General features: G+C 38.6%; 1 protein-coding gene across 1 annotated transcript in view; it reads left to right on the top strand.

The window, feature by feature from the left end:
* The first annotated feature begins 2,983 nt into the window (after nucleotides 1-2,983).
* syndig1l (synapse differentiation inducing 1-like) overlaps nucleotides 2,984-27,678 on the top strand; it is a 38,651-nt gene continuing 13,956 nt past the window's right edge. The window contains exons 1-2 of the mRNA XM_079367929.1: nucleotides 2,984-3,487; nucleotides 10,394-11,051. Coding sequence (XP_079224055.1) covers nucleotides 10,545-11,051 — 507 coding nt within the window. The 5' untranslated portion in view covers nucleotides 2,984-3,487; nucleotides 10,394-10,544. The remainder of the gene's footprint in view (nucleotides 3,488-10,393; nucleotides 11,052-27,678) is intronic.

The following is a 27,678-nucleotide window of genomic DNA, read 5'->3' as shown; positions in this document are numbered from 1 at the left end:
GGATTCTGATGAGGTCCAGAGTGCAGCCGGCCAGTAGATCGGAATCTATTTGTCAGATATGATTGCAGTGATATCGAGTTAGAAAAAAAAGAAGACAGTCTACGACGATATGAAAAAAGCCTACAACTTTTGAGGGAATGAAAACCCAACATGGTGGGAACAGACGTCTTTTGAGTAAACGTGTGGAAATGGAGTGGGGAGCAGCGATGGCTATTAGACAGCCTGTCAGAGCCAACTCCCTTTGTGCCAACACTCTTTTGTCACCCAGCCTTCCCCCGATCATTCTCCAATATGATCATTGCTGCTCCTAGACTGTTTCTGACCCTCTTACTCTCTGACTATTTGTTGACTTTTTTTCCCCCACCTTGCGTAACGTGTACAAGTTCAAGCACAAAATTCACAACATGTACTTAAAAAGAAGGGGGAAGTGTAATTACTGTGGATCACTCGTAGGAGCTTTTTCATAAAAGATCAAAATGGCAAGATTGTGGTCAGGACTCCACTTACGAGCTGTTAGAGGAGATTCAGATCCTAGATAATGATAGGGGGATTTCAGACCTGGTTCTTTGCTACCTTTGAAGTTCATCCACTTGAACGCGGTACTTGAACCACATTAACCATCAGGGCTGTCTTAACCTTTACAAAAGTCACCTTCATTTCGCTGTAGCATAATCCAGAGCTATTTAAGATTTATAGCTTTTCAATATATATTTTTTTTATTGTTCTCCTCATAGTAATAGTCAAAATCATCAAAAAATGGAGACATGCAGCATGTTTTCAACTACATGAAATCTTACCACTGCAGTGATGTCAGGCACAGCTTATTATAATCACATCACATTTCTAAATATATAGACGCCAGTGAAATGACTGCGGTGAAAGTGACACTACATTTATGAGGCAGAGTCCTTCAGCACAGGAAACTGCTGCACTCCTCTGTTTTCATTTCCACACGGCGCTAATAGAATTCCCTATCAGTCTAAATTCTTTTGGAGATAACTGAAGAATATTTTCTTTCATGTGCAATATATTTGGCCTCATTTGAACCTTCTAAACAAGGGTTAAAAAAACATCTAAAAAAAGAGAATATTTGCACATAGAGCATGAGGTTTGAGTCTTTATTCTCATGATGTGTAGGCGTTTCGTATTCTCTCTCTGTTTGTTGGTAACACTGTCACCAAGAAACTCTGTATACTTACAAGTAATCTGCCTTCCTAATTAAATTAGAATGACAAGGACTGCTTGTTGTTCAACATACTCAAAGTGGCTTATTACATTAGTAATACAAGTTAATATAAAAACAACAGCAAGCCAAGGAAATTGGAATACATAGAAAAGACTGATGTACTTTAGCTTTAAATCTAAAGTGAAGATGGTCATATTATTTTTTGAAGGTTGGGGTTGGTTAGAGTTCATTGATTATCTTTAAAGTACATTAATTAACAAGCTAGGTCCTGATGACAAATAAGTGTTTTAACTGTATTAACATGAAGGTGATAACATTAGTTGATCTAGTTTTTAAGGTGTAAGTGTCTACTCATGTTCACATTTCTAAATGTAAACAAATATGTGTCATGCAGTAAAATATTTTTGACACAGGTCCAGTGAAGTAAATATCCAGATCTATTCATAAAACAAACTATTTTAAAATACATATAAAGTACATTTAATAATATGTTATCATAATTTACCCCTTGTATGTATCAGGCTTGACCATAATTGCCAAATAGGGCAGGGTCAAGAGGACCACTCAGACTTACTATAATGAGTAGTTGATTAAATGGTGGAGTCTGTTATAAGGAGGGTAGCCTATATAATTATCAGGTACTGGCAGAGGGTAATTTCTTTTTTTATTTTTGTAATTTCACTAATTAGACTGCAGTTCTACTTATAAAAGGAGGGTAAAGGGGGCACAGCCGGCATTTGTGTTGATGTTTTTGTGATATAAAGTATCCACTGATTGTTTTTTTTAGCTTATCAAAACTTTTGCTGTCAAATAATATGTAACAATATGAAAAATTGCCTTCAGAATAAAATATTTCCTGTTCACATTTTTTCTTGTGAGACATTCCAACTTAAACTGTCTGTAGGGCGATTCAAGATTCTGTTGGAGAAAAATAATTAGGGGCCCCTCCAACAACCATTATGTTTGCCAGTGTCCCAACACTCTTCCTCTTTAATTTTTTCACAACCAGAGAGATAATTCATCTTTGGTTAAATCAGGAATAATGCACAAGGTGCTGCGCAGAGCAACAAGAGTGATTGCTGTCAAAGGAGGAGGTTTCCTACTGTCATGGGATTAAAGTCTGTCAGCCCTTTGGGGGCCTCTTACTAGCCTGGGGCCCTATGCAGTTTCCTGCCTTGTCTGTTGACAAGCAGCATTTCTACCTGTTTGCATCAACAGGCCTGTGGTAGTGTCTTTTGACCAATGGCGTGCAGTTATAAGAGCCAGGAAAGAATTTCTGATATGATGCATTCTTTCACGATTTTACTCTCATTTCTGCCAAGTATCACTGGTTTCTTCACATAAGCAGAAACTGAAGAAATCTCTCATGTTAAACAAATGAAAATTGTTCTAAAGTTGTCAAAGTAACACTCAGAAGCTAGTTAAGAAAATGAATTGAGGGGTCCTTTAAATGTCCTTATTTTAGCTCTCCCGCAGGGTCCTTAAGAAACTTAAGAGACTCATTTGCATGCTACAAAATGTCAGCAAATGCTTTATTATTGTTGGATGATCATGCAGGTCTAATCAAACGCTCACAACAGACAGCAGTGTAATTGTAGATGCCTCCAAAGAAAGGAACTATAAACGCTGCTTCCTTAAAAGTTGTGATTCTTTCTTACATGTTTTCGTGATGGATTTAGATCTCTTTAGGGCTTTAATTGACTCGTTCTACGTGATGGGGTTTTGGACACTGTAGCCTGGAGAATATTTTCAGAACAAGAAGAAAATTTCACTCCAAGATTAACCTCCTCTTTCAAAGTATTATTTAGACAAAGTAAAAAACGTGAATTGAATGAGAGTGAACGCTGTTTTCTCATTTTTACGCGCGTCGTGAAGCGTATCGGAGTGCACTCCTCTCTCTCTATCTGCGCCTTTCTTTCTGAACCTCCCCGCACCAGGACGCATCTCCCTCTTCCTCACTCTCCCTCTCCCTCTCTTTCCGCCAAGGCTGTTTTAACTTTCTGAAGGCGACTACATTTCAGTCGTCTCTCAAGGTAAACGGTTTATTGGGGAGGGGAGACCTTCGTGTTTATAGAGGAGAGAGATTACGAGCTGTGACGGCGGTGGGTTGTGTTTTTTTTTTCATCTGTCAAGCGGAGACCTGTTCGCCAGAAATGATTTGCAATTTCATGAAAAAGAGAAAGTCGGAGAAATCTATTTTTCCCTGGGCGACACCTTCAGCAGCCCAGCCATAATGCACAAACGGAAACAAGCGAGTGTTTGCTTCTTTCAAATAATATTTGGATTGTCAAGAACTCAAAGGTAAGAAATAAATTAATCTTGATAAAAACTGCATCTTTTTTCTTCAACGTTTGCTTTCTATGACCGCGCGTAAATTTGTTTAAAAGCTGCTCAACGTATCTTCATAATGGTCGAAATGATTCACATTATTCTCAGTAAAATATGTTTACACATTAAGACACAAAGTGTTCCGTATCCAACGGAATTGACCAGAGTAAAGTGTCGCAATGTGTGTGATGGGCTGTTGTTGATGAACAACTCTGCACACAGTTGCCACCTGCGTACTCTGGAGCATACATCCATCTCCTCTTCTTTGTGTGTTGTGACTGGAGAAATGAAGTCATCTCGTCACTGTGTTCTCAGCTTTGTTAGAGAGCCTTTTTGTATGTGTTCAAAAATGTGTGAACACACTCCATGTGTGGCCAGAGATTTCCAAGATCAATTGGCATCCTGTAAACAAAGACTAAGGGGTAAAAAGAAGAGGAAAATGAGTGGTTGATGACATTTAGTAAGCATTATCTTAGTCTATGCATTCGAGTAAGTGATTGATTAAGGTGGTGACAGATTGTAGATTTAGCAGTTTTAGAAAAATTAAGCGTTATACAGAAAGGGTCTTAAATTCTCCAACAAAGTTACACATACAGCTCTATCTTTTAAACAGTCTTTTCCTCTGATCTATCCCTGTTGCCTGCAACAATTGGATTGGTACAAGTGATGTCAGGTCTCATCGCTGCTTGAATTGCAGTCCTAATAGACTGAACAAACCTTATGCAGGGAGAGGCAGTTTTGAAACTCACTGCTACAGTTGAGTATTCGACAAAAAAAAACAGCTTGAAATTTATTCCAGACTTTATCCACAAAATAACGAAGCACAGATTTGAATTTCTATCTATCTATCTATCTATCTATCTATCTATCTATCTATCTATCTATCTATCATTGAATAATAAACAATTTCAGAAAGAAATTTGCGAGGACAAAAATCACAATCGAAATCCTGTGATGCCATAAATAGACGATGAAGACAACTTTCCCAGTGCCTGCCTCTCTCTAACAACAAACCACAGCAGTAATAGTCTACATGGCTGCTATTGACAGCAACGTCTCATTGAATTATTTAAACACATGTGGCTGAGATTTTCAATGGAGGATTTACACATCAATGAACACTTTGAATCCTCTGACAGAGGTGTGGAAAACACTAAGCTGGGTGATAAGAGTGTGGCAGTACACGAGAGGAGACAAGGACACAAGAGTACATAGAAGGAGAGCTGAAGCTTCCTTTTGCTCAGGGTGGAATGTTTTATCAGCTTTAGATAGTCGTGGGGACAGAGTGGGGACAGAGTATCAGTGGCAACTGCTGACACAGGAGCAGGATTCAGATTAATTTCAAGTGGATTATGACATTTTTACACAGTCTCCTTTGATGATAATAGTCCATAAAAGGATAAGTCAATACGCTTTTAAGCCCATTACTCACTTTATCCTTTTCCGTAGCTTAATCTTTTATTGGACTTTCATGCAGAGGCCAGGGGAAAGGTTCACTGACAAATGTGCATTGGGATTTTTTCTGCCATGCACGCATAATCTGCATCCGTGATCATCCATAACTACCTGGCGTTCACTTATTATGCATATTATACGCCAGCAACTGCTTTCAAAATCAAATTACAGGAAGATGAAGTTGTTGTTGTCGAGCGCACCAACCTGAAATATCCAGGAAAATCTGTAAGAGACAGAAGCTGGATGGAATGGGTGGGTAAACATGGCCGACAGATAAGACACATTGGTATTCAGCTGCATTCTGCCCTGCTGGCCTCAAGGCCTGGCAGATAATACCCACTCTCTGCTTCAGGGTCAGAGGTCTGAGGTTGATTGGCAATGGGCTGACAAAGGGAAATAAAGTGTGCTGACTGGAGTCTAATGGGGTTGCAGAGAACAGACACATCAGCATGGCTGGCATGTTAGCAATGTCTCATTCTTAGCCGTGTGTACCTGGATGCTTACAGGTTGTTTGCTAATCTATTAGACCCCTTGTCAGACACCTTTGGGCTTTCTTTTACTGCAGCACATCGGCCTTTTGCAATGCTGAATTGTTTTCCTCACAACAGCCTTTGCTCTGCCTCATTTGCTTTCAGTGGTACCTCCCAGCTCTTCATACCTCCCAGCCATTGCTGTCCTCCAGCAAGCCTTAAACTCACTCAACCAAAGAATCACATATAAATATGATCTCTCTTCCTATCACTCTGGTTTTCTCCTAAACAATTCCACCTTCTCTTAGACATGTATATTTACTCACAGCCACTCATGCACAGACCACAAACGCCCACAAACAAATGTTGCACACGCACAAAGACTCACAGCAGTGGTTATTCAATGACATTCATCCTCTCTGGTTCTGAAGTGTCCTACATTACTCAGCTTGGACTAAAATGGCTTATACATACTTACAGTCCCATTAACCAGAGAAAAGCCTACCCTGCAACATTGTGCAGCAGAAGCAGGAACTTATTTGAAAGCATGACAAAACCAAAAAGATTCATCAGAGCAGCTGTAGGTAATGATTCCAGAAGTAATCCGCTGTGAGCTTGTAGCTTTTGTTCAGTAGAGAAGTGTTACAGCGGCAGAAACAGAAAATGCTTCGACAACACCTTTTATTGTTTTGTCAAGGACCTCATCAGGTACTGCATTCTACTTTTATGCAGATGATACCGTTATCTACTCATCGTTTTTCAGAACAACATACCTTTTAATTGTTCTGTTTTTCCTGCATACCAGTTAAAAGACCATCAGAATAACCAATTCACTCGCACTGTTCTACAGATATTAAAATGCTGCTCCCTTATCCAAAAAGGACTTCGAACTGCCATATCTGATAGGGGAACACATTTATAGAATAGTGAAATAAGTAGTTCTCTTGGTCAATTCAATTGCCAGTTTTAGCTGGACTAAGCCCCATTCAACTTAAATTAACTCAAAAACATGGTGTCCAAAGGAAAAACTGACAGGAAAGACCAAAATGGACAAAAATAGAGGACATTTATAAATGACTAAATCAATAAGAAGGTTAAATAAACAGAATTTAAAAGCAAATAAATAAATAAAAAAATACAAATAGTCAGTCTCTTTTCTATCAATCTATAAATAGGACAATCTATTGTAAAATCAATGATTCAAACAGCTTTGAAATTGTTGCTAATTAAAAGCCAGATTCAAAGATATGGATCTTCATTTATTTATTACCAAAAGAGATTGCTGCTTTAGATTTATAGGCAGTGAGTTCTACTGTTCAGGGAGATGAAAAAAAAAAGGCTGACTTGACGGTGCTTTTGTGGAAAATAAGAGGAACATTTAAAAGATGTCAGCTATGTTGTCCCATATTGTAGTAAAGGACAGATGCTTGGCTCAGTTAATGCAGGTAACAAAGTCCAGGTTAATTTGATAGGCAAACCAGCACAGGGGACTCAGCGTAAACGTTTCTTTGTTATCCAAGGCTTTACAATCAGCCACTGTGAGAAACTTTGGAAAAGCAACATGCTGTTTTTATCTTTCAGTTTTAAGGCTGTGCCTCTTTTAACCAAGTTATCCCCCTACCTAATCTTTACTGCGGCGTAGAAGCTTCAGAAGTAGCTTGTCCTCTTGCAAACTGTCTCTTGGATTATGCTAATGAAATTGCAGCTTCAGTATTAATGAAGTAGTGATTAATTGATGATAAAATGCTATTTGTAGCCCCTTTAATTTAAGTAGCTTTCCTTTGATTTGGAAAGCTTTTCAGACATTTAAAAAAAAAAAACCTGAGAAACTCCAGGGAAAATTATGTAAGAGTGGTCTTTGCACCCAGTCAAAACCGATAAATGGAAAACAGTACACATTTATTTAAAAAGAGAAGCCAGATCATGTCCTATAAATATGTTTTCATTATTCATCAAACCTGCCCAGGAGGTCACAGTTAATTTTCAACAACAAATAAATCGCTTGGAGTCGGAAGGTACGATTATTTTAAGGACACCTTAAATACCAGTGAGCCTGACGCCAGAGGCCGTCCTTCCTTCGAAAACCAGAAAACTAGCAATGCATGCAGCATCCTCAGCAGACCGCAACCTCAGCACCTGCTCGTATTTACTTTTTCATGAGAATTTGTAAGTACACACGATTTTATCCAATTAATAAAGAAACTGCATGAGTGTGCGATCCCCAGGGCTACATGTGGACCAAAGGGTGCTGTGGTGTGGAAGAACAGTGTCAGCATATTCAGACGCATGAAGTCCAATGGGGGGGGGACCGTGAAAACTTTGCAGACTGTCCGGTGCTTACTGTGCTTGAGGAAGCCTGGGAGCATGAGGCTCGTATTTTATTCATGGGGCAGAAAAATATGAAGTGTAGCAAACATGAACCCTACGTTGGGGCAAATGATAGAGAGAAAGAGATGATGATTTATTGAGAATGGAAGAACTCTTACAGATACTGCATGCCTGCTTTTGAAATGAGTGTCTGACTTCTTACAGTATATACGTTTGGCAACATTTCAGATTTTAACGTTGCCTTTTATAATTAAGCAGATGTTGTGGAGCGAGATCAACAAAATGATAAAGAAAATACATAAATAATCCGTAAGAAGATACTGTACAAGTTATGATCTTTAGTACAAACAAACTATCAACCATATCCCATTCTAACATGCTATATTACATTATGCTTAATCTTGTCTTTTTCATTTGGAAATACCATCTATTTAGTTTGGCAGTAGTGCAGTTACTGAGCCATACATGATTGGGATCAAGACCCAATGAAGTAATCTGCTTTGGTTTGGTTCCGTTTTTAAAACACTGATTAATCAGACAAAGGTTAAGGTTGACAATGGAGATGCAGAGAGTTTAATTTTTATTTTTTTCTATTTTTTTAAATTAAACGGCTAAGAGGTTAGGTCAGTAATTTGATTGTAAAACTGTATTTTAGTTAAACGTGGAGTAGATCCTCATTCCAGAGCTAATTTAAGACTATTAATAATCTATCTTGTTTTAGCATCCCCCTGAGCCACTATTTACCTTTCACTGCTGAGTTTGCATGAGTATAAGAGGGATTCATCAGTGATAGCTTACTTGTGCCAGTTAGGCTGTTGGTGTCTTTTTGTAGTGTTGTGTGTCATCATATGTTATATATCAGCCTGATCTATAACCTTTTTTTTATCTCAGCAACTTTGCACTCTCAATACCTTTCTTCAAATGCTTGTTAATGTGTTTTAATATATCAAGCTTTTAACAGAAATATTTCTATCCAAAGACCCAAATAAAAGAGTTTGTAGTTTGAACCATGACATCTCATTTGTTGTTTAGCCACATCTGTGTTCTTTGAGCTAACTAAACACTGAACCCTTAGCCCTTGTCACATAGTAATAGTCTAGTTTGGCTACATCAGCAATCGGTACAGCAAATAGGTTTTGAGTTAAATGGCTGCAGCTATGGCTAAAAAGCTCGAGTATGTTGGCATTAGCTCCAAAGGGATCAGCTTTAACTGTCACTGAGAGGCGTAAAAATGAACAGATAGCGATTCTTTTAAACTCTGATCAAAAGAGCTGTGCTAGGCACTAGCACACAGGAGACCTTGTTAGATATCTAAAGAGGAGGCCTTGCTGTTGTTTTTACCAAACATATTCAACATTTAACTGGACATGCCATGTAGGTCGTATTTGATCTAAAGTTTGGTAAAATGATGTATGGTCCAACAGTTGCTTCACTGGTCTGTGTGTCTGTCCACAAGTATGTTTGTTAGGTATAAGGAGAGAGCTGGTGTGTGTCATCCAAACTGATGCAGTCCATCTTGTGCGCAATTATATTAAACTTTTGTGTTTTTATGACATTGTCAATATTATTGTAAATTTGGGATTTTTATGCATTTTAAATTTCAGATTTTGGAAATTACTGTTTGAAAGTTAGTAAATGATATACTTGACAACCCTTTTTGATTTACAGCCTTAATTTCATTCCTTCTTATTCAGAGGGGGCAAATTATCAAAGTGAGCAATAGCGATAATATTGAAATAGTAAAAAAGCTGGGGACCTTTTTAGGATTGACTTCTTTTGGTAATTAATTACTAAATTTCAAAAAAGTCTAGCAAGACCATCTTAGGGCTCTTTTTAAACAGTCTGTTGCACATGATCTAAGTGTGGGCTTTAGTACATTTAGGGTGTGTCTGACCTATTTTTGGTGGTTAAACAGGGCACTATCTTGGTGTATGATTCAAGACATAAAAAGGTTATAGTAAGTCATTTTATTATTTATGTGGGTTGTTTGGGAAAATCAAACAAACTTATCGGAGCATTACCTCTGGTTCCTTTGAAAAGTGAGATGCACCTTTAACAAGCACATTGCTGTATGTTGCAGATTTATGCTTTTTTTTAAATGGTTGTTTATTTTTTCTTTAGCCTTTTCTTCACAAAAGAAATGTAATGTGCAACCTGTCAAATTATTGTCAGCATAAATTAATGCATACAGATATGAGACATTCCAGCCCTGTGAGCCCTATAGGTGTAGGACACCATAACCGATCTATTGCATAGAGCGAAGCTATTATAGCTGATACAACCTTAACAATGCAGCAATAACTAGCACAATTTATTAATGAAAAGGGGCGTGCTCTGATGTATTGCTGTCATTACTCTGGTATCTGAGGTTGCGTGTGTGCGTGCGTGTGTGTGTGTGTGTGTAACTGTATCGAGAGTCAGGAAGCAATTCAAACTTAATTAAATCATCTGCAGGTGCAGCGTTTCACAGGCAAGATGCTGTAAAAGTTGCCGCAGAAACGACATCTGAACACTGAGCTTATGTGAGCGAGTGTTGGGCAAACTGTTACCTGCTGATATCAAATAACATTTTTACTGACGTTCTTACTTTGACTCTGAAAATTGTCTTTTTCTGTTTCCCCTCTAGATTCCCACTGCTGAATGTCACCCACACACTTTAATTTACATCAGCAGGGCCAGTGAGAAGCACATCCTGTCTTATTCCACCTGAAACATTAAATCTAACTACCTAACGTCACAGAGAAGCCCCACCTGTTCATCATTTGGCCTTGGTTATTATGGAGAATCTCAGTGAGCTCCAAAACCCATTGTTGGACAAAAACAGTAAGCACATGGTCAACGGTTATGGGGGTGACTTCCCAAATAACCAGTACCAGGAAAATATTATCAATTACTTTGCTGGAGGAGGAGGAGGTGTAGGTGAGGGAGGAGGAAAAGTGAATAATGGCGACGTAGGGAGCGTAGGGAGCTGTAACACCAATGGGAAGATAAAATCCCAGCAGCTTTTGGATGCCACCTCTCTGCATCTGGCGGTGGAGGCGTTCTACAGGCCAAACTTTATCCTGTATAAGGAGGACAGCAGCAGCATCAAAGCTAAGGAATACAAAAGCGAGTGCTGTGAGACCACCTTCACAGAGAAGAAGGCGAAGGAGGCATCCAACACGTCAGGGGCCGACACGCCTGGCACGGAGGATCCTCAGGCGAAGCTGCTGGAAGATGGCGAACACGTTAAGATCCAAACCGTGTCTTATGAGGTGGAGGAGGAGGAGTATGTGGAGTATGAGGTAAGAGAGAAAACGCTTTCGATCAAAGGAATGATGTAGGAAGGCTTCAATTAGAGGCTGATAAGATAACCTGTTACGCATGCAGTTGTATGATTCTTGCATCATCATCCATAACGTTGCATGCACGGTCAAGGACGCTCAAAGTCTCTAAAGAATCCCATACAGGGTGAATTTATAAACCTATTTTTAAGACACGGGCAGGTAAGCTTCTCCTGGGTCACAGATAAATTTTTTGAATGTAATGTTTTTCCTCTAAACCAGGGGGGTACCTGTTCTGACCATGAGTTTTGTATGAACGTCTGCTGTGTTTGTTTACACATATGTATCGTCACATGTTTGGGCTCCATGCCTGAACCAGACTGGCCACAAATCCCATACAATCCACTGACCTTGGCCTCAATTCCTGACTGTAAAAAATTCATTCGTTAGATAATAATAAACCACCCTGCCTGCCTCAGTTGGGGATATTAGGTGCTGCAGCGCTAAAGCATTAGCCGCAGTATTTTCACTCTCAACTGGCATCGCCAATAGTACAAATCACTCCAGAGGATTTAGGGGATTGGGCGGGCGAAATAGGGAGTTCAGTGTCCTGCAAGACCTAATGGACTGACTGTCACACACCCGCAAGTCCACTGGAATTAACCTGGATTTCTGTGATAAACATGTAGCTGCTGAGATGCAACGTGACATGGGCACGTAGGGAAAGTGTGTTTACATTAAAACAGAAACATGCTTGCTGCGGTTATGAAAAGGGATGTTCATGTGCAAAAGCGAGAGAGAAAACATCCTGCACATTTTTCAGCTGCTTTGTTCGTTCCAATTAAGTTTTTCTCCTCACTAGAAGCCCATAACATGTTATCAGGTGGGTTAGAAACAAAGTAATGCTCCAACTGCAGGGCTCCCGATAGCCGTTCAAAGGTTAAGTGTGCACATTACCATAGTGTTCATATATTTCCACACACTTCCACTTTCAAAAATGAACAAGTCCAAAAAAGCATCATCAAGCCCCACGGCTGCTTTTTCAGATATAAACAGGAAAATACACAGTGGGACTCATTATGGAGCCTCCCAGCAGCAGACCATTGACACCACAAAGGGCAGAGTGTCTCCCCCATCCTGCCCACAGTCTGACACAATGCAAAGACCTCCGAAAAGAAAGCTCTTCTGCTACAGGCAGCTCAGCTCCTCATGTATTTATTATGCAAACTGAGACTGAATTTTCAGTTAACACTCAACAATTATTTTCAGTGTTTACTCTATTTCCTTTTAATTCTCCCACAGGGCATTATACATTAGGGGTTCAGGGCAAAATGTAGATCTGTGTTTTCTTTGATTTCAACAACAATTAGCTTTAAGGTGTCCCTGTAGAGTTTTTTTGTAAACAAACAAAAGTTATGTTATCTAAGATGTGTGCTTTTGTGTTTGAATAATTTCCTACCTTGTGAAAATGCTGAATGCTTATCTTATGAACCATTGGATTTGTGCAATATTTAGCCTCTTGCTCTGTGCTTAATGCGGTCAAACGTTTTCAAACATTACTGTGATCACCTTTTAATTAGATGAATAGCATCAAAATAGTAGCAGAAAAGTGTTTTTTTTTTTCTCCACATGCCAGTGTGTGCAAGCGTGGTGAACGTATCCAGCATGTTGTCACCCATTGGTCTATATGCCTTGATTGGAGTTGGGCATTTGGGCTCCTTCTTGTTTGTTTTCTTAAGACAGAAATTAGCATATTTAGAAGGAGAGGAGCGAGGGGGTTAACAGATTCAAAGAAGAAACCAACTGAGTCTATACTTCTGGCTGATTTGCTGATGAATGACTGAATCATTCATCATTTGTTCGACAGACAATGATTCAGACTTTTATTCCTTAAGACTTAAGACTTAGAGAACTTGTGGGAGGTATAAAGCAAACTCACCACTTGTGTGACCAAATCTGTGGTGAGAGAGTGGCGGGTTGAACAAGACATACCGGACATAACTTAAGACAACTGATCCCCTCATCTCTGTGGCCTCCATACTGAGGCTATATGTTTCAGTTCTCAGCCCCCAAGGCTGCTGTACAGAAATAACATTTTGAATAATTGTCGAAATGATACAGCATGTGTAAACCAGAGAGTCAGATACTTCAAAAAACAACAAAATAGATTTTTTTATGCTTTTAATTACACAACAGCAATACAATGTTATCAATAGTTTCTTCTAATTTAATTATTTCTTTCTAATATTTAACGGCAATTAAACTTCAATGTGGTCGTTCTGCATGAATCTATGTGTTGAAGTTCAACTAAGTTTATGTTTCTTCCAATGCAAATGGATATCATATCTTCAGCACATTGTGGCTCGTGTGGGTCTAGCACTACAACACTACATTCAGTTCTTCAAACTGTTTCTCTCTTTATTGTGGAGGAACACATACAGAAAGAAAGACACACTGGTTTAGATAGTAAAGGCTTCCTCACTGGGGGATGAGTTTAGGCTAGTACATGACAGGTTATTTTCTGGTGTAATCTAACCTGCAGTATTTTATAGTTACACAGCAGTTATGTGTGTGTGTGTGTGTGTGTGTGTGTGTGTGTGAGAGTGTCTGTCTGTGGTGTTTGAGAGAAAGATTTGAGAAAACTATCTCCTCTAGGAACAGAGGGAATCTTTCTTCTTTCAATAAAAGCGAAAATAGAAGCGCTCTCTGTTGCACAGCATGACATCTTTTGTCTTTTACTTTGATTGTGGGTACAACAGGACTAGTAGGTGGTTTGGTGTTACTTTATAAAGAAGTGTTAGCTCCAATGCAGGACACATAAGAGGGCTACATTTCTAGCTATACATCTATTTAGTAATAAATAATATTTAATTACATGTCCTTGGTACGTTGCATTTAACATTTGTGATGCAATTTCAAAACATGGTCAGACTGGTGTTTTAATCAGTGACATCAGTGATGTAATCACTATGATTTGCTTAAAGTACTGCATTCATTCAGTCTAATGTGATGTATTCTGATGTTTAAGGGAATAGAGAGCTTGAAGGTAACAATTAAGTAAATTAGACAAGTTTATTATCTGGTTTTCCTCGGATGAGCTATGATACTCTACTTTATTAACTGTACATAGTAACTCTATATACATGAGCATTGTGGTAAATTGGCCTCTAGCTGAAAGTCAGCTACATGAATTTGGTCTAACAAGTCCTATAGGGACATCTTTCAGACATTGAGCCGATGTTCCCTTTTCACACTGCACAACTGTATGTATCTCAGTCAAGCCTCTGACTTTTCCTTTATATGCATCTTCTCCTTAATGAACTGTATTGATTTAATAAAGAAATCAGCAAGGTGTAATGGATTTTTCTTGATTCAGCACAAAAAGTTGGTGTCCCTTCCAATTATGTTCCTCACTGATCCAGTTGCCTGATTCAATCTTGTTTGAGGTCTAATCCATAATCATCAAAAACCCCTGCAATGTGAAATGAAACAGCAATATTATATTTTATACAATATGTCTGAGATGTTTTCATCATTACTTTTTAACAAGATGAGAAAATAACAGTGACAATTCTCAAAAGTTGAGCTTTCATAGAGATTTACAGATTTTTACAGAGATTCCAGTTCTAGAGCAGAACATTTGTCAATATAATACAATATGTAATCTGCTGCTTTGGTTAATTATAGGACCAGATTTGTTATTTGTTGACATGGCCTCTGTTAGATTTGGCTTCATACTGTAAAGTGACAGAAGGATTTTTAGAGGTAAAGCCTGCTATGGAAGAACGTCACTGCTCACCAGCTGTTACGTACGATACTGGAATTAAATAATAAGCTTTAAATCCTCACAAACTCATTAAAGGTCATTTACTCCATGCGGTAACAAGATGTTCTCGTTTTGCTTTGCCTTTACTTTTTTTCTTTTCCTATTTTGAATAATAATTTTTGGGATCTTTATGACCCGTTTTAAAGACAGGACAGTGGACAGAGTGACACACTTGGGAGAGAGAGAATGGGGAATAACATCCTCTCCTTCCTTTTTTTAACAACTTATGTTGATGTTTGAGCAAAGTATTAGGGAACATTAAGTAGAACAAAAAGGCTCCTTGATGATAAGCACTAGGCCTGCTGAAGTGTCCAAAAGCAAAAGACTGAATCCCTCTCAGCTGCAGGGTCACATCAGTGCACTGTGCCCTGATGAAGAAGATTAAAGCTTAAAAATCTGCCTTTAGGCTGACCATTGAACACAGAGATGAACACTTGCAATGTTCGAGACTTTTGTGCTGGACAACCCAGAAAATCTGGTCTCTTTTTATCAACTCAAGCTTGAACAAATGTGAGCACTGGAGGTCTGCCAAGGGGACCTTCCTCTGCCTCTGCCCCCCTGAGACTCTCTGCTCTCCAGCAGGTGAGATCAGGCCCACACTCACAAAGCTAGATCTGAGAAAAGCTTCTCTGTTTGAGCTTCTCATCCACCCATCTTAAACAGTGGGGTATGGATGACAAACTGTGGCATGCTGTAATCACTTATTTAGACTGTCAATGGAGCTGATCAGTCATGACAAGTATGTAGACCTGTTTTTATTTATGCTTTGAGGATTTCTGAAGCCATCAGAAAATCTACAACAGAACATCTTCATCTGTCAGCTTTTGTCCTACTGAAGAGAATGTACAATAGAATGCAGCCATTTTCTCGTCGCAGTGTCAGAGTTGTCTGGAAAACTTCTTGCAAATGACCTTAAGGTGATGTCTTAGTCTTTAGTTCAGTTGGACCATTGCTGCAGAGAAACAGCCCTTGCTGTGAGAAGAAAGCGTGCTGCAGGCCGGCCTGATAGTCTGTGAGGGACAGAAGTTAGGCCATGCTCTTCTACATTTGGACTACATTCTCAAACATAAACAGCTTCTGCTCGACGCTAGCAAAATATTCTTCAGATCAAAGTGAGTGCAGCTTACCACAGGGGAGACTGCTAAGATGAAGAAAATGGTTTAATCATTAAAAAATAAATAAATAAATAATGTTAATAGTTGTGGAAGCTTTGGATTCAGGAACTCAATGAGGTTAGGGTTAGGTGAACCAACAGGAAATGATTCACCTTGATTTTATTCCCAACACATTGTTGTGTCTGAGTTTAAAACACTTTTAAGACATTTAAAAATGTACAGTATTTTGGTTGGCCTTGGAAAAACAATCCTTATGTTTTTTGTTTTTTAAACAGAAATCACCAATGTGGAAGAAGTAAAGAAAAAAAATCAGCTTATTTGTTATTTTAAATAAAAAAAAAATACATAAATTAAATACCAATTTACATAAAGGAGCTGATCTTGAATATTGTCTCTGTTATTTACCGATAACTAACATTAATCCACCATGAGCACAGCACTCTACAACACTTTGTTTCACTTTGCAAAATAACAGCGACAAGTCAGATGGAAACCTCGAGCAAAACCAGACTGTTGAACAGCCGTCTGCTGCCACTGTGTTGAAATGCCACATAAACAAAATACTGAGTTGATTAAACTTAAAATCATACGTAATATAATTTGTTTGGCCCAGTGATTCCTCTCAGTACTTCAGAAGAGTAAAATCATGTTCTTTATGACTATTTTTGCCCAACAACACCACCACAACACTAACTAAACTTATTTTACTTTTATGTTCAGAAAAAAAATACATATTAGTTTTTATTTCATATAAAACGTCTTCAATATTACAACATCAAAGTTTGGTCCGGTGATGACAGGCATGCACGTAAATATTGTTGCATATCTGTTTTGGTGTGCTGTGTATCGTTTTTAAGGAGTAATGCGGAAAATGACGCTCAAGGTAAATGATTAAATTGCAAACTGTACTCAACAAAGATACTTTTAGCACTCTGTTCGTAATGCCTGCAGCACATGTAGTCGAGCAACATAGCTGAGCAGGAAACGATCCATAATAGATCCAGATACCAGTTTGTATAAAAATGCTAAATATCATTTGTAATGCTATTTTTGTTTCATATAAAATATTAAAGAAAGAAGCTTGTGTTGAGTAGATTACACATACAAAGGTAATTTTATTACTGGATCAGCTGCAGTATTGATATTTGATAAAGTTTAACCCTTTAAAATTAGTCAAAATTTCAGAAACCCCTTGTTGTCCTGGCTCTATTAGAAATGACTCAAACTTGATCACATGTTCTTCTTCTCTGGATCTCTGGACTGACAGAGTTCCCCACTGAACATACAAACTATAAACAGAGATGGAAGTGAAATGCAACAGCTGAAGAGACTGTGGTAAGTGCATTATCCTTAAAAAGAAAAAAAAAACACCTGCATAAAAAAAGCACTTGAGCTAGGGATGAAACCAGCCTTTTTCTATTTGTCAACCATCTGGTACACCATCCCCAGTGCAAGGATTTTGCATTAATCAGAACATTTGATATTCAGATAATAACTTGAGCATGTGGCAGCCCTGCCCCATGAGCTTCTTTTTTTTCCCCCCCGTTTCTCCGACTGAACGCTTTCAGCACAGTTAATGGCGTTTTTAAATCGTGGACTTGGGTATGAAATCAATAAAAAGATTAGTTATAAAATACGTATATTTGTGACTTCCCTCTACCTCACCTCTGTAGCAGTTCAGACCAGCTTTACTGTATGCGTTATCTGTTCTTACTAAATCTGAGGGGACATGAGCACTCATGTCTTCATTAAATGTAAAATGTAGTCATGCTGCAGTTCACTGCACACATATCGCTCCTTTCTGAAGGATCCAGCATCTGCTATGAGTCTGTGTCATCTATTCCAGTGAAATCTTTCAGATTTATCCCATTTCTCATTAAGCAATAAATGACAAACCAGTCTCTCGGATAAATTCAATACAGCTGTAAGTGGGTCTGTCCAATGGATTTAAAGCATGCTCGTTTCTCCTAACGGAGGATATTTTTCCAACGGTTTGGTGCATCGGTCTGAGTTGTAAAATTTGTAAGCTGCACTCACTGAAAGTTGTGACATATCCAAGGACACAACTATATGAATTGTTGAATAAATTCTGTAAACCTACAAAGGTGAAATCCTAGTGTCTTATCCTTGGCTCCTGATGAAAAGCTTTGCATCGTTAGAAGCCTGGTTGTATTTTCGAATGGTTGTGCATCCCACCCTCATTTTCCCCTGAGACGGAAAAACTCTGTATTTTTTGTCTGAAAAGCAGCCCAACGATTACACAAAAATCATCATTTTGTGCTCGAATTGGATATCTCTACAAACCACAATATAGCGACCAGGCAGGTCTTGTGCTGCAGCAGCCGAGTCACAAGACCAGCCTGTCAGCGGCGGTGAGAACAAGGACCCTGGACAGCAACAACTCTGAAAACTATCTGAATCATCATCTGAATGGAGTAACTAACATTATCTGGAACGGCTGTTGGAAAAAGATTGAGAGCAGTGGATTTTTTAAAACTATATTGAAATAACCATTTGAATACATAAAAAAATTTGCGGGCTGGAGAGAAGCGTGTCTAGCCCTGTAGAATTTCTTATGTTCCTTTATACAGGTATAGCCTTTGTAAAGTTGATATTGTATATAATTTAGTAGCACAATATTTAGTTTTTGCACTTCAATCACAAGAAAAATGAAAATTCAGAACTTCAGATGTGAATGTGTCACTTTCTGTGACATATAAGATGTCATCTTATTATAGTTGTTTTTCTAAGTTTAATTTACTCTCACACTCAAGTTCCCACAGTCGCAGATCCGTACACACAGAATTTTAAACTCAGGGTTTCGGATTTGGAGGATCACCTGTTAATGTCCTTGATTGTTATCAAGAGGCAGCAAAACCAAAAAATAAAAGCAGAATTCCACAGTATTAGCTGCACCAAAAAAAAAGGAGAGAAGCGTTGCACTACGACATTATGCATTTAAAGAGACCTAACAGCAGACACTTCTCTCTCTCTCTCTCTCTGGTCACATACAAAACAGAGATGGGACATACATGGGGGTTTAGAGCAAGAAGATTGACAAAGTTAAAGCCATATAGTGCTTCATACACTGATTAGACACACCATTTTTCCTTTGTTTCTGAAAAAAAATAACTGAGGTCCTGACATTGGTGACCAGAGCTGAGTAATTGAAGTCATGTCATTAGGATTCCATCATTTTCATCATACTTTTTTATTGTACTGTATCATGAAAAAAAACAACGTCCAACCAGAGAGTTGTTTATCTGTTTTTTCCCCCCAAGCAACTCTGAGGGGTTCAAATTTGCTTGAAATGTTAATAATGTGATACGAGCAGCCTTGGCATGAATTTCATTAATAAAATTACATATTTATCTTTCATCTGTTTTGGTGCAATGTTGTGAACCTGCCCATTTAATTTATCTCCCATAAAGATGCTAAATAAGAAATCTCTATTTTTTCTCTGCCTGTGTCCATTTTTGAACAAACAATCCATCAACCTGCTCTCATTAATGACAAATATTTGGGATGAAGATATTTACTCAGAAAAGAGAAATTTTTTAGCCTGTACGCAAGGTTACATGATTGGTGCTGTAAATCTTGGAACTTTTCTGGCATTATCTGAGAACATCATACCCTCTGGGAGTGATGGGAATCTTTTCAGGTTTTAACTAGCAATTAGTGATAAATAATGCCAGCCAAGACATACTCTTCTGTGCATGTCAGATCAAAAATTATCTTCGATAGTGGATAAGATATCTAAGAGTAAAACGTTTGCTCAATAAAAAAAGCTAAATTGTCATGTGCTGTCCATTAAAGAGTTCTGGCTTTGAAATATGATGTGATGTGTCTCATCTCTTTTATCCCACACAGACTGTTTTCCTGCATAAAGACAAAGCCCACTGACACGCAAGTGGATGATCCAGAACATATGCCAAAAGATTTCTATGCTATCGTGTCTCCCTTAGAGATTCCACCCCAAACGTATACAATGGGTGCTCATTTTTTTTTCTATTGGTAGAGCAGATGCTTTATGTAGTAAAGTCCACAGTCCTTGACGAACTGGTCGCAGGTCTGACTCCTAAACAGCAACCATTTAGTGCAAGCCTTTCCTCACTCTCTATTCCCCACATTTCCTTCCTCTCTTAAGCTGTTTAATAAACTAGAATCAATCCATAATAATGGTGCAAAGGAGGACGTGGCAGTTCAGCCTCTAAATGTGTTCAATTCCAGATTTACAGCTATCACATTCAGACAGTTTATCACTCATTGTTCTGTGAATATTCAACAGAGTGGTGGAGCAAAAACTCATCCGCCCACCACTGCAGAGACTTCAGTCTAAACACCAGCAGCAGCTCTTTAACCATGCACACACAGTTGGCAATGTTCCCAGGGAAACTCGTGAGGGATTTCTGTCACAATTACTGTGATTGATACAGGGTTGATTGGTTGTCTCCGCTCTCCTTCTGTCTGCCCAGTGTGAGTGGGAGATAGCATCTGTAGCAGGTAGTCTAGATTTTAGTAATCCAGTGTTCATAACTCATTTTAGAAGGTCTGCATCTGCAATGTTATTGCATATTTCTTTCCTGGAAGCCACTGGTTATATAAAGAATGAAAATAAAGCTAGAATAAGAAGTATGATCTGAGGCTGCTATAACACCTCCACACAGCTGGCTGTGGAGTGGGTGGTAATATCGAATAGACCGTTTCAGAAAATGAAAGCACTGGTTGGTTACAAAACCCTGTTCCACATCCAACATCCTGAAAATGTAGGGGGAAGTGGGGCTAATGCTTTATACATCCAAGAAGTTCTGACAAACTACACTGACATCCGAAGACTTCTCTGGGATCACATTTTGCATGTTGAATTAAGGTGCACAGCATGTTGCATTGTTGAAGTATTTCAATGATACACTAGAGACTTAAAGGTACAAGTTGCCCCAATGTAAACACAAATCTGAAAACACAGAATTACAGCCTGATATCTCTCCTTAAAAGATTGACTGGTTGGAATTCATATATTTTGGAGCACCAATCGACTGGTCGTGATTTAAAATAACCACCATAAGATACTCTTAACAAAAGAATCTTCAATTAGGCAGATTTTTGTTTCAATAATCCACATTCCAAATCCAAGTCCCTGAAATGAATAAAGCCTACAGTAATATGCAACACGTTACAACATTTTCACCTCTAAATTATCAGTAAACAACATTATTTACCATCCTGCCCCCTCTCTGTTTAAAAAAACAAAAACAAAAGAGAGATACATTGGTACATAGAATGAGTGGGCAGTTGTACCTTGGAGCTCTTCAGCCTCTTATCCACACTAGTCTGCCAGGTCACCTTCTCCCTGGGTTTAAATATATAATTCAGACTTATAATAGTGTATTAAATGTCTATGTGCAGGCTTATGGAGGGCCTGCTAAATTATAGATGTTAGCACCTTGAGTCCAAAGGAGCTGCTGTCTCAGTCAGAGGAGCACTTAATCAACATGTAGGATGATGTAGGTTTTGCTAATACTGTTGATGAAATCTCTGAAGTAAAGAGCATTCATGATTCTTTTTGTCTTTTTGTTCTCCTTGTGGAAGGGTGATGGAATTGAGTTGGGAATAAATATATCAAAGCTTATTTCGATTATTCTATCCGGTACATCTGCAGCACTATGCATCATATCACGTATTTCAAACAAACTTAATATTGTTCTCAATTGGCCACTGAGGGATGGGGGATAAATTGGATCAAGTTAAGACGTGTGTTCTTGGCGATGGAAGAAATTTTATGTGAAATGCACGTCATCATTTTGGATCTGTCGATCCATTTATTTAACCTTTCATATAATGATATTGTCTAGGTCAATAATAGATGGAATTCCACTAATCCAAAACAATACACTCAAATTTAACGCGCTGCATGTAGCCTTCTTTCACAAACTGAGCTCAGATCACTTAGAGCCTTTTTTTTCTACCTATCCTTTATAAAATCAAAACAGCTTTTTTTTTTGCCAGCTGCACGTTATTAAAACATGTTAATTTCCCATGTTAAGAACTGTTTTAATGGGTGAAGTGATATGTGAACAATGTCAAATATCAGAACATTTAGAAATGAAATAAGAGTAATTCTGGTTTCTTTTGAGAACAGTTTTGTTTCGTTCAAGGTGTGTTTGCCATGCAACAGTTGTGCTTTTGCATTTATACCCGTTTACAGCGCTCCATGTGAATGCTAAGTGTGACGTGAAGTGTTTCCTTGTCATAGCATCATTACACTTCACTAAATTACACACCTGTCAACAAGAGGCTACTGGGACAGAATTGAGAAAAAAACATAACAAACATTTTGTTTATCAATTCCCTACTTGTACGACAATCCCTCTACCCCTCGTGATTGCAATACATGTTGGAGAGGACTGCATCTTGATAAGACTCTTATCATTGTGATCACACATTCTGTGTCTGAGGGTCCCTCTGAGGTTCCTGAGTGTGGGAGACCTCTTAACCCCGACCAGTCTTATTAGCCAGTCTTAGTAAACGGCTTGTATTTTTTTCCATCTACTGCACCCTTTGGTGGCTCTCTATCCTTCTGCCTGATAAATTATGAAGTCAAGTCAAAACCATAGCTATATCTGGGGCCACGGGCTCCTACAACGAAGCACAACCATCTGGAGCACGGGTACACATTGCACTGATGCTGCATTAGGATGCAGAGGGTGAGAATGAATATTGTCTTGGCTACAACTGCCTGGCGACAGACAGGAAGGCCAGATGACCCATTGATGACTCCTGTGTAAAGCAAACATGCTCCGCCTTTTGTAGAAATCTAATTAAATAAGAGGGTAGCATTATGAGGGCACACATCCTAATGACTTCTGTCTGCCCCCTTTTTCGTTTAAATGTTTCACTCGCACAGAAAACAATGATGCAAAAGCAATCATAACATCAGGTATAGTTTTTGTGGTTTTTATACTCAAGCACGACTATAAATGTGCTGAAAAGTATTTTTTTTTTCTGTATTGCATCTTTTATGGCTTTGCTCATTAACTTTGCTTATGCATTCATCCAAGTAATTGAATTCCCTTTGGTTGTGGAGTAGTTGCTGTCTGCTGCCAGACCCCGATTTGTATTTCACCTTTGTCTAGCTGCAATGCAAAGCAATTAATTTCTATAATCATGACTTCTGGGTTTTTATTCTTGAAACAGTTTGAAAAACAATTTGGTATATATATATTTTTTTAATTTAATATAGAATGGTCAGTTTATTTCAATTTGTTATTTTGTGTTCTGTTGTTTCTCCTTCTTTCTCTTTTGTAAGTTAAGACTATACTGTAGCAGCACTCCGTTTTTGTCTGGACTTATTGATTGTGTTGGATGTATTATCTCGCAGAGAAACGTGAAAGGCAAATCTTTTTACTCTTTGGCATGAATCTACTTCAAGTCAGCACTTGTGAAACAAATTTACAGCCGTAGCAAATCAAATAAATGTGAAAGAGAAAATGTGAAATGTTTGATTTTTATTACCTGAAGGACAATGAGGTCGAAACTATTTGTTCAGCTTTAGTCAAGCGGACACAGTAAAATGCTTAAATGAACGAATCTGTGTGAGGTTATTTTACTACTTTTACTATTTTAAGATTCAACAAATGTACTATTAATGTGGTTTTAACTTTAGATAGATAGATAGATAGATAGATAGATAGATAGATAGATGATAGATAGACAGACAGACAGACAGACAGACAGACAGACAGACAGACAGACAGACAGACAGACAGACAGACAGACAGACAGACAGACAGACAGATAGATAGATAGATAGATAGATAGATAGATAGATAGATAGATAGATAGATAGACAGACAGACAGATACTTTATTGATCCCGAGGGAAATTCAAGATGGCTTCTGTTGTGTTTAACTGCTATGTTCAAACCATGAACATAAACTCTCTTGATCCAGAGGTTGTCCTGGGACACCCTTTAAATCTGATTGGCTGCTTTGGGGACTTCCCCAAAATCCTAAAGTAGATGTTTAGATGAGATATGAAGGGTAAATATATTCTCTGGATTTGTTTTTGTGTGTGTGTGCGCGCGCGTATGTGTGTGTGTGTGTGTGTGTGTGTGTGCGCATGTGTGTGCACGTCAATGCATGCATGAAACATCAAGCCAGCCGTGCATTAGTCAGTGCACCAGTTGGGCAAAAAAAAAAAAAAGAAAGCCACTTAGTTTGTGTATTTTTGGAGACTTTCTAAAATGAAAATTATTGTTGCAAAATATATGTTAAAACATTTTACACAAACAACCCCTTCAAGCCATTTTCCCAGGATTACTGTCCTTCCAGGATAAATGACACAACATTCACTTGACACGATCTGCAAACACTAAGACAAGTCTCCAAAGTGGATGGATTGCATGGGTTAAAAAAAAGTGGACAGGGGTAAATTTCCTTTGTGTTGCGTAGGCAATTTGGCAACAAATAAATTACACAAGCCCTCCTCTTGGTTCTGCTGTCATGGCAGAGTGCTGAAACCATCCATTAGCTCTTCATTACCTGTCAGCCTGTTGCCTCATGTTGACAGGATTTACGCCCCGCGAGACATATCTGTGCTCTGCTAGTAGCACCGGCATGCATAGTCATTAGGTATTTCTAGTAAAGGGGAAGGAGGATGAACAAATGACGACAAGTGCGTGCACACAGACGCGCGCACACACACACGTTCATTAAAAGTCAGACAAAAAATGGAAAAAAAAACAACTTGTGTTTACTTCACAGCTTTGCAGCCTGTCAGTGATCGAGAAGTTTTTTTTTTTTAAATGTGTGTAATTGTAGTTTGCTCTCGTTCTTTAACCCCTTGACGCCTGAATTTGTTTCCAAGTATTAAAACGTTGTTTTTTACATGTATTTCTGCTTTCAAATAGATGCTAAATTACCGTAAATTCCGTACTATTGAGCGCACCTGGATATAAGCCGCACCGGCTAAAAATAAGTAAATAAATGTATTTGTACATATATAAGCCGCACTTGATTATAAGCCGCAGGTGTCCACGCTATAACAAGAGCTATTTACACAGACGTAGGCTACCGGTAACATCCGCAAATACTGTAGCGTCCGTACGGACGTTAAAGGACGACGAGAGCGTTCAAATAATAACTTAATAACCCGATCACTGTCGGCCGTGACCACGCCGTTTACAGCAGAGAGCAACACATAACTTGCCGTAACAATCCAACTCTCTCCCCCAGCGTTCTCTCATACAGCCACTCAACACGTTCTCCCTGGTGCATTCACTGACTCTCCACATAATCGGAATTATGAACACATTATCAACTACTGACTTTACAACATGAACCGTTACAACACGAAGCCTAGCCGACGGTGTCTGTAACACGGCTGATGAAAAAGATGACCGTAATATATTTCACAAGTTAAAGTCCATCCATTCACTGCCTCAGAATGACTTCATTACTCACTTCCTCAGTCTCTGTTGTCGCTGTCAGTGTCATCTTAACGCGCAGCAGCTCTGTTAGCTTCTTTGACAGCCGGGTCGATCGCCTTTAACTTGAAAGCTACATCATATGCATTTCTCCGTGTGTTTTCCATGATGAGGGTGCGTGCATGAAGCGCAAAATGACTGATATTAAGATCCGACGTGACGAAGTCAAATGTTTTTGCGGCAGAAGCTGATTGTCCCCCATAAAAAATCCATGCATTAGCCGCACCGGAGTAGAAGCCGCAGTGCTCGAAGTGTGAGAAAAAAGTAGCAGCTTATAGTCCGGAATTTACGGTAAATGGAAACTGTTTCTTTTAAAACAGCCCATGAATAGATATTACATAAAAATAGCACATACATAGCACATCAAACGGATGTTGTTCTGTCTCCGACTGGTCCTATGTTAATCTAATGCTTGCAAAAGTTTCCGAGGTATGTATTGAAAGTGCATCAACCGGCAGTGGAGGAATACAGACGCTATTTTGGCTGCATTTGGAGCGGAAGCAGCTTGATGCAAATTTGCGACAATATGCATCAAGGGGTTACGATTCATTTGAATTTATATATTTATATTTTTGAGAAGTATGAAAGATCAATGTCTCATCATAATCTTAATATTGTTGCATGGGACAGTTTAGCGGAGGGATTTGGCGCCTGTTTTAATCCGCTTTGTACCTCATGTCATTTCAAAGGTTTTGATTAATGACCCTCCAATGTATCCGCTTGTATGAGAGGCTTCAAGCATACCTTCCCCCTAGTATAGACACAGCTTGCTCTACTGACTTCCTCGTCTACCATTTAACTCCTTTCTTCCCTGATAAACCAAAGCCAACCCATCAGCCAAGATCACTGGATGATGATGTGTGTTTTCATTCCCCAAACAGCCAGGAGGCAGTGCAGATATTGTCCGTGAGCTCGGAGGCACAGAGCAAAGCAGGCCTGGCTCTGCAGAGATTGCACCACAGCACTGGCTTTAGGCAATGAAGTCAGCATGACATTATGGAGACTGTAGCATGCATTATGCTCGCGCATTATGACCTTTTTTCCCCTCAGCATTACATTATGAAGAGAATGAGAATATATCGATCATCATGACAGGGCCCCGTGTTCACAGCTTTGAACAGATTCATTAGAAAGCCTGACAGCACAGAGTTGTGTTGTCTTGTGTTGCAGACATAATTCAGAAAGGGTTTGCTTGCGCAAATACTTTTTTATTTTATAAAACTAGTTGTGTCTTGTAAAAGTCTATTTTTGGATTATATTAATCCACTGTTGCCTCTATCATTAGTGGACCGGGCTCCCACACATTTCCACCATCCACCTTCTAATGCCCTTCATTCATCAGGCAGCAGGAGTATAAGAGCTGCTGCATGTTATTAAAACTAAATGAAACCTGCCTAAACCTTTCGCACAAACACATTTACGGACACCTATTGAACTTTGAATAGAACCAACAATGTACTGTAATGTTCTCCTTGAATTTAACAACTCCAAATGCAAATAAAGAATGGCTGTTTTTAAAAAGTCTGCATTGACCTTCTTTGTTTAAAGATTGTATCATCTTACCATTAGAAACTCTGCCAAAAAGTCTCACCAGTTTCAACATTTATATTTTCGTTGAATGTGACTGTAACTGCAACTTTCACGACTCAGATTAACAGAATGGAAATGGCCTAAGCCAGAAGGTTATGATAGTCAATTAAACATAAATTGTCTTGAAAATATTAATAACCTATTTTTTTCCATCTGATTTTGCTAAATAAAGATCTTTAAATGTGTCATGTTGCTAAAATCTGTAAAACCTAAAGATGGCAACAGTAGTTACAGTATGTATTGTTCTAGCTAATATGATTTTAACGATATTAATAAAACAGGACCATGACAACAACTCCTTGTTTTAGTTCCCTGCTTTTTGCACACTATCAACCTTGTTCCAGATTATTGGTGAAGATGTCGCCATAAACAAATTTACAGCTACATTTTGAGACACAAAACAGGATCCTTGGATTTCCTGCTGGCTGATGCAAAGAAAAAGAGCACTGGTAGTAGCTGGTGTTGATTTTAATATCAATTAATTCAAAGAGATTTATTAAAACAACAGATAGAAATGATCTGTCATTTGAAAAGGGTTAAGTTCACAATGTGGAAAAAACAACAACAGACTTAATTTATCTCATAAAACACCTAACAACAACTTCTAGACTTAGGGAGTCATGAACCTAATGA

This window comes from Symphodus melops (genome assembly GCF_947650265.1).
Source record: "Symphodus melops genome assembly, chromosome: 1".
NCBI lineage: Eukaryota > Metazoa > Chordata > Actinopteri > Labriformes > Labridae > Symphodus > Symphodus melops.
Note: the sequence above shows the minus strand (reverse complement) of the source record. Positions and strands in the feature narration are given on the sequence as shown.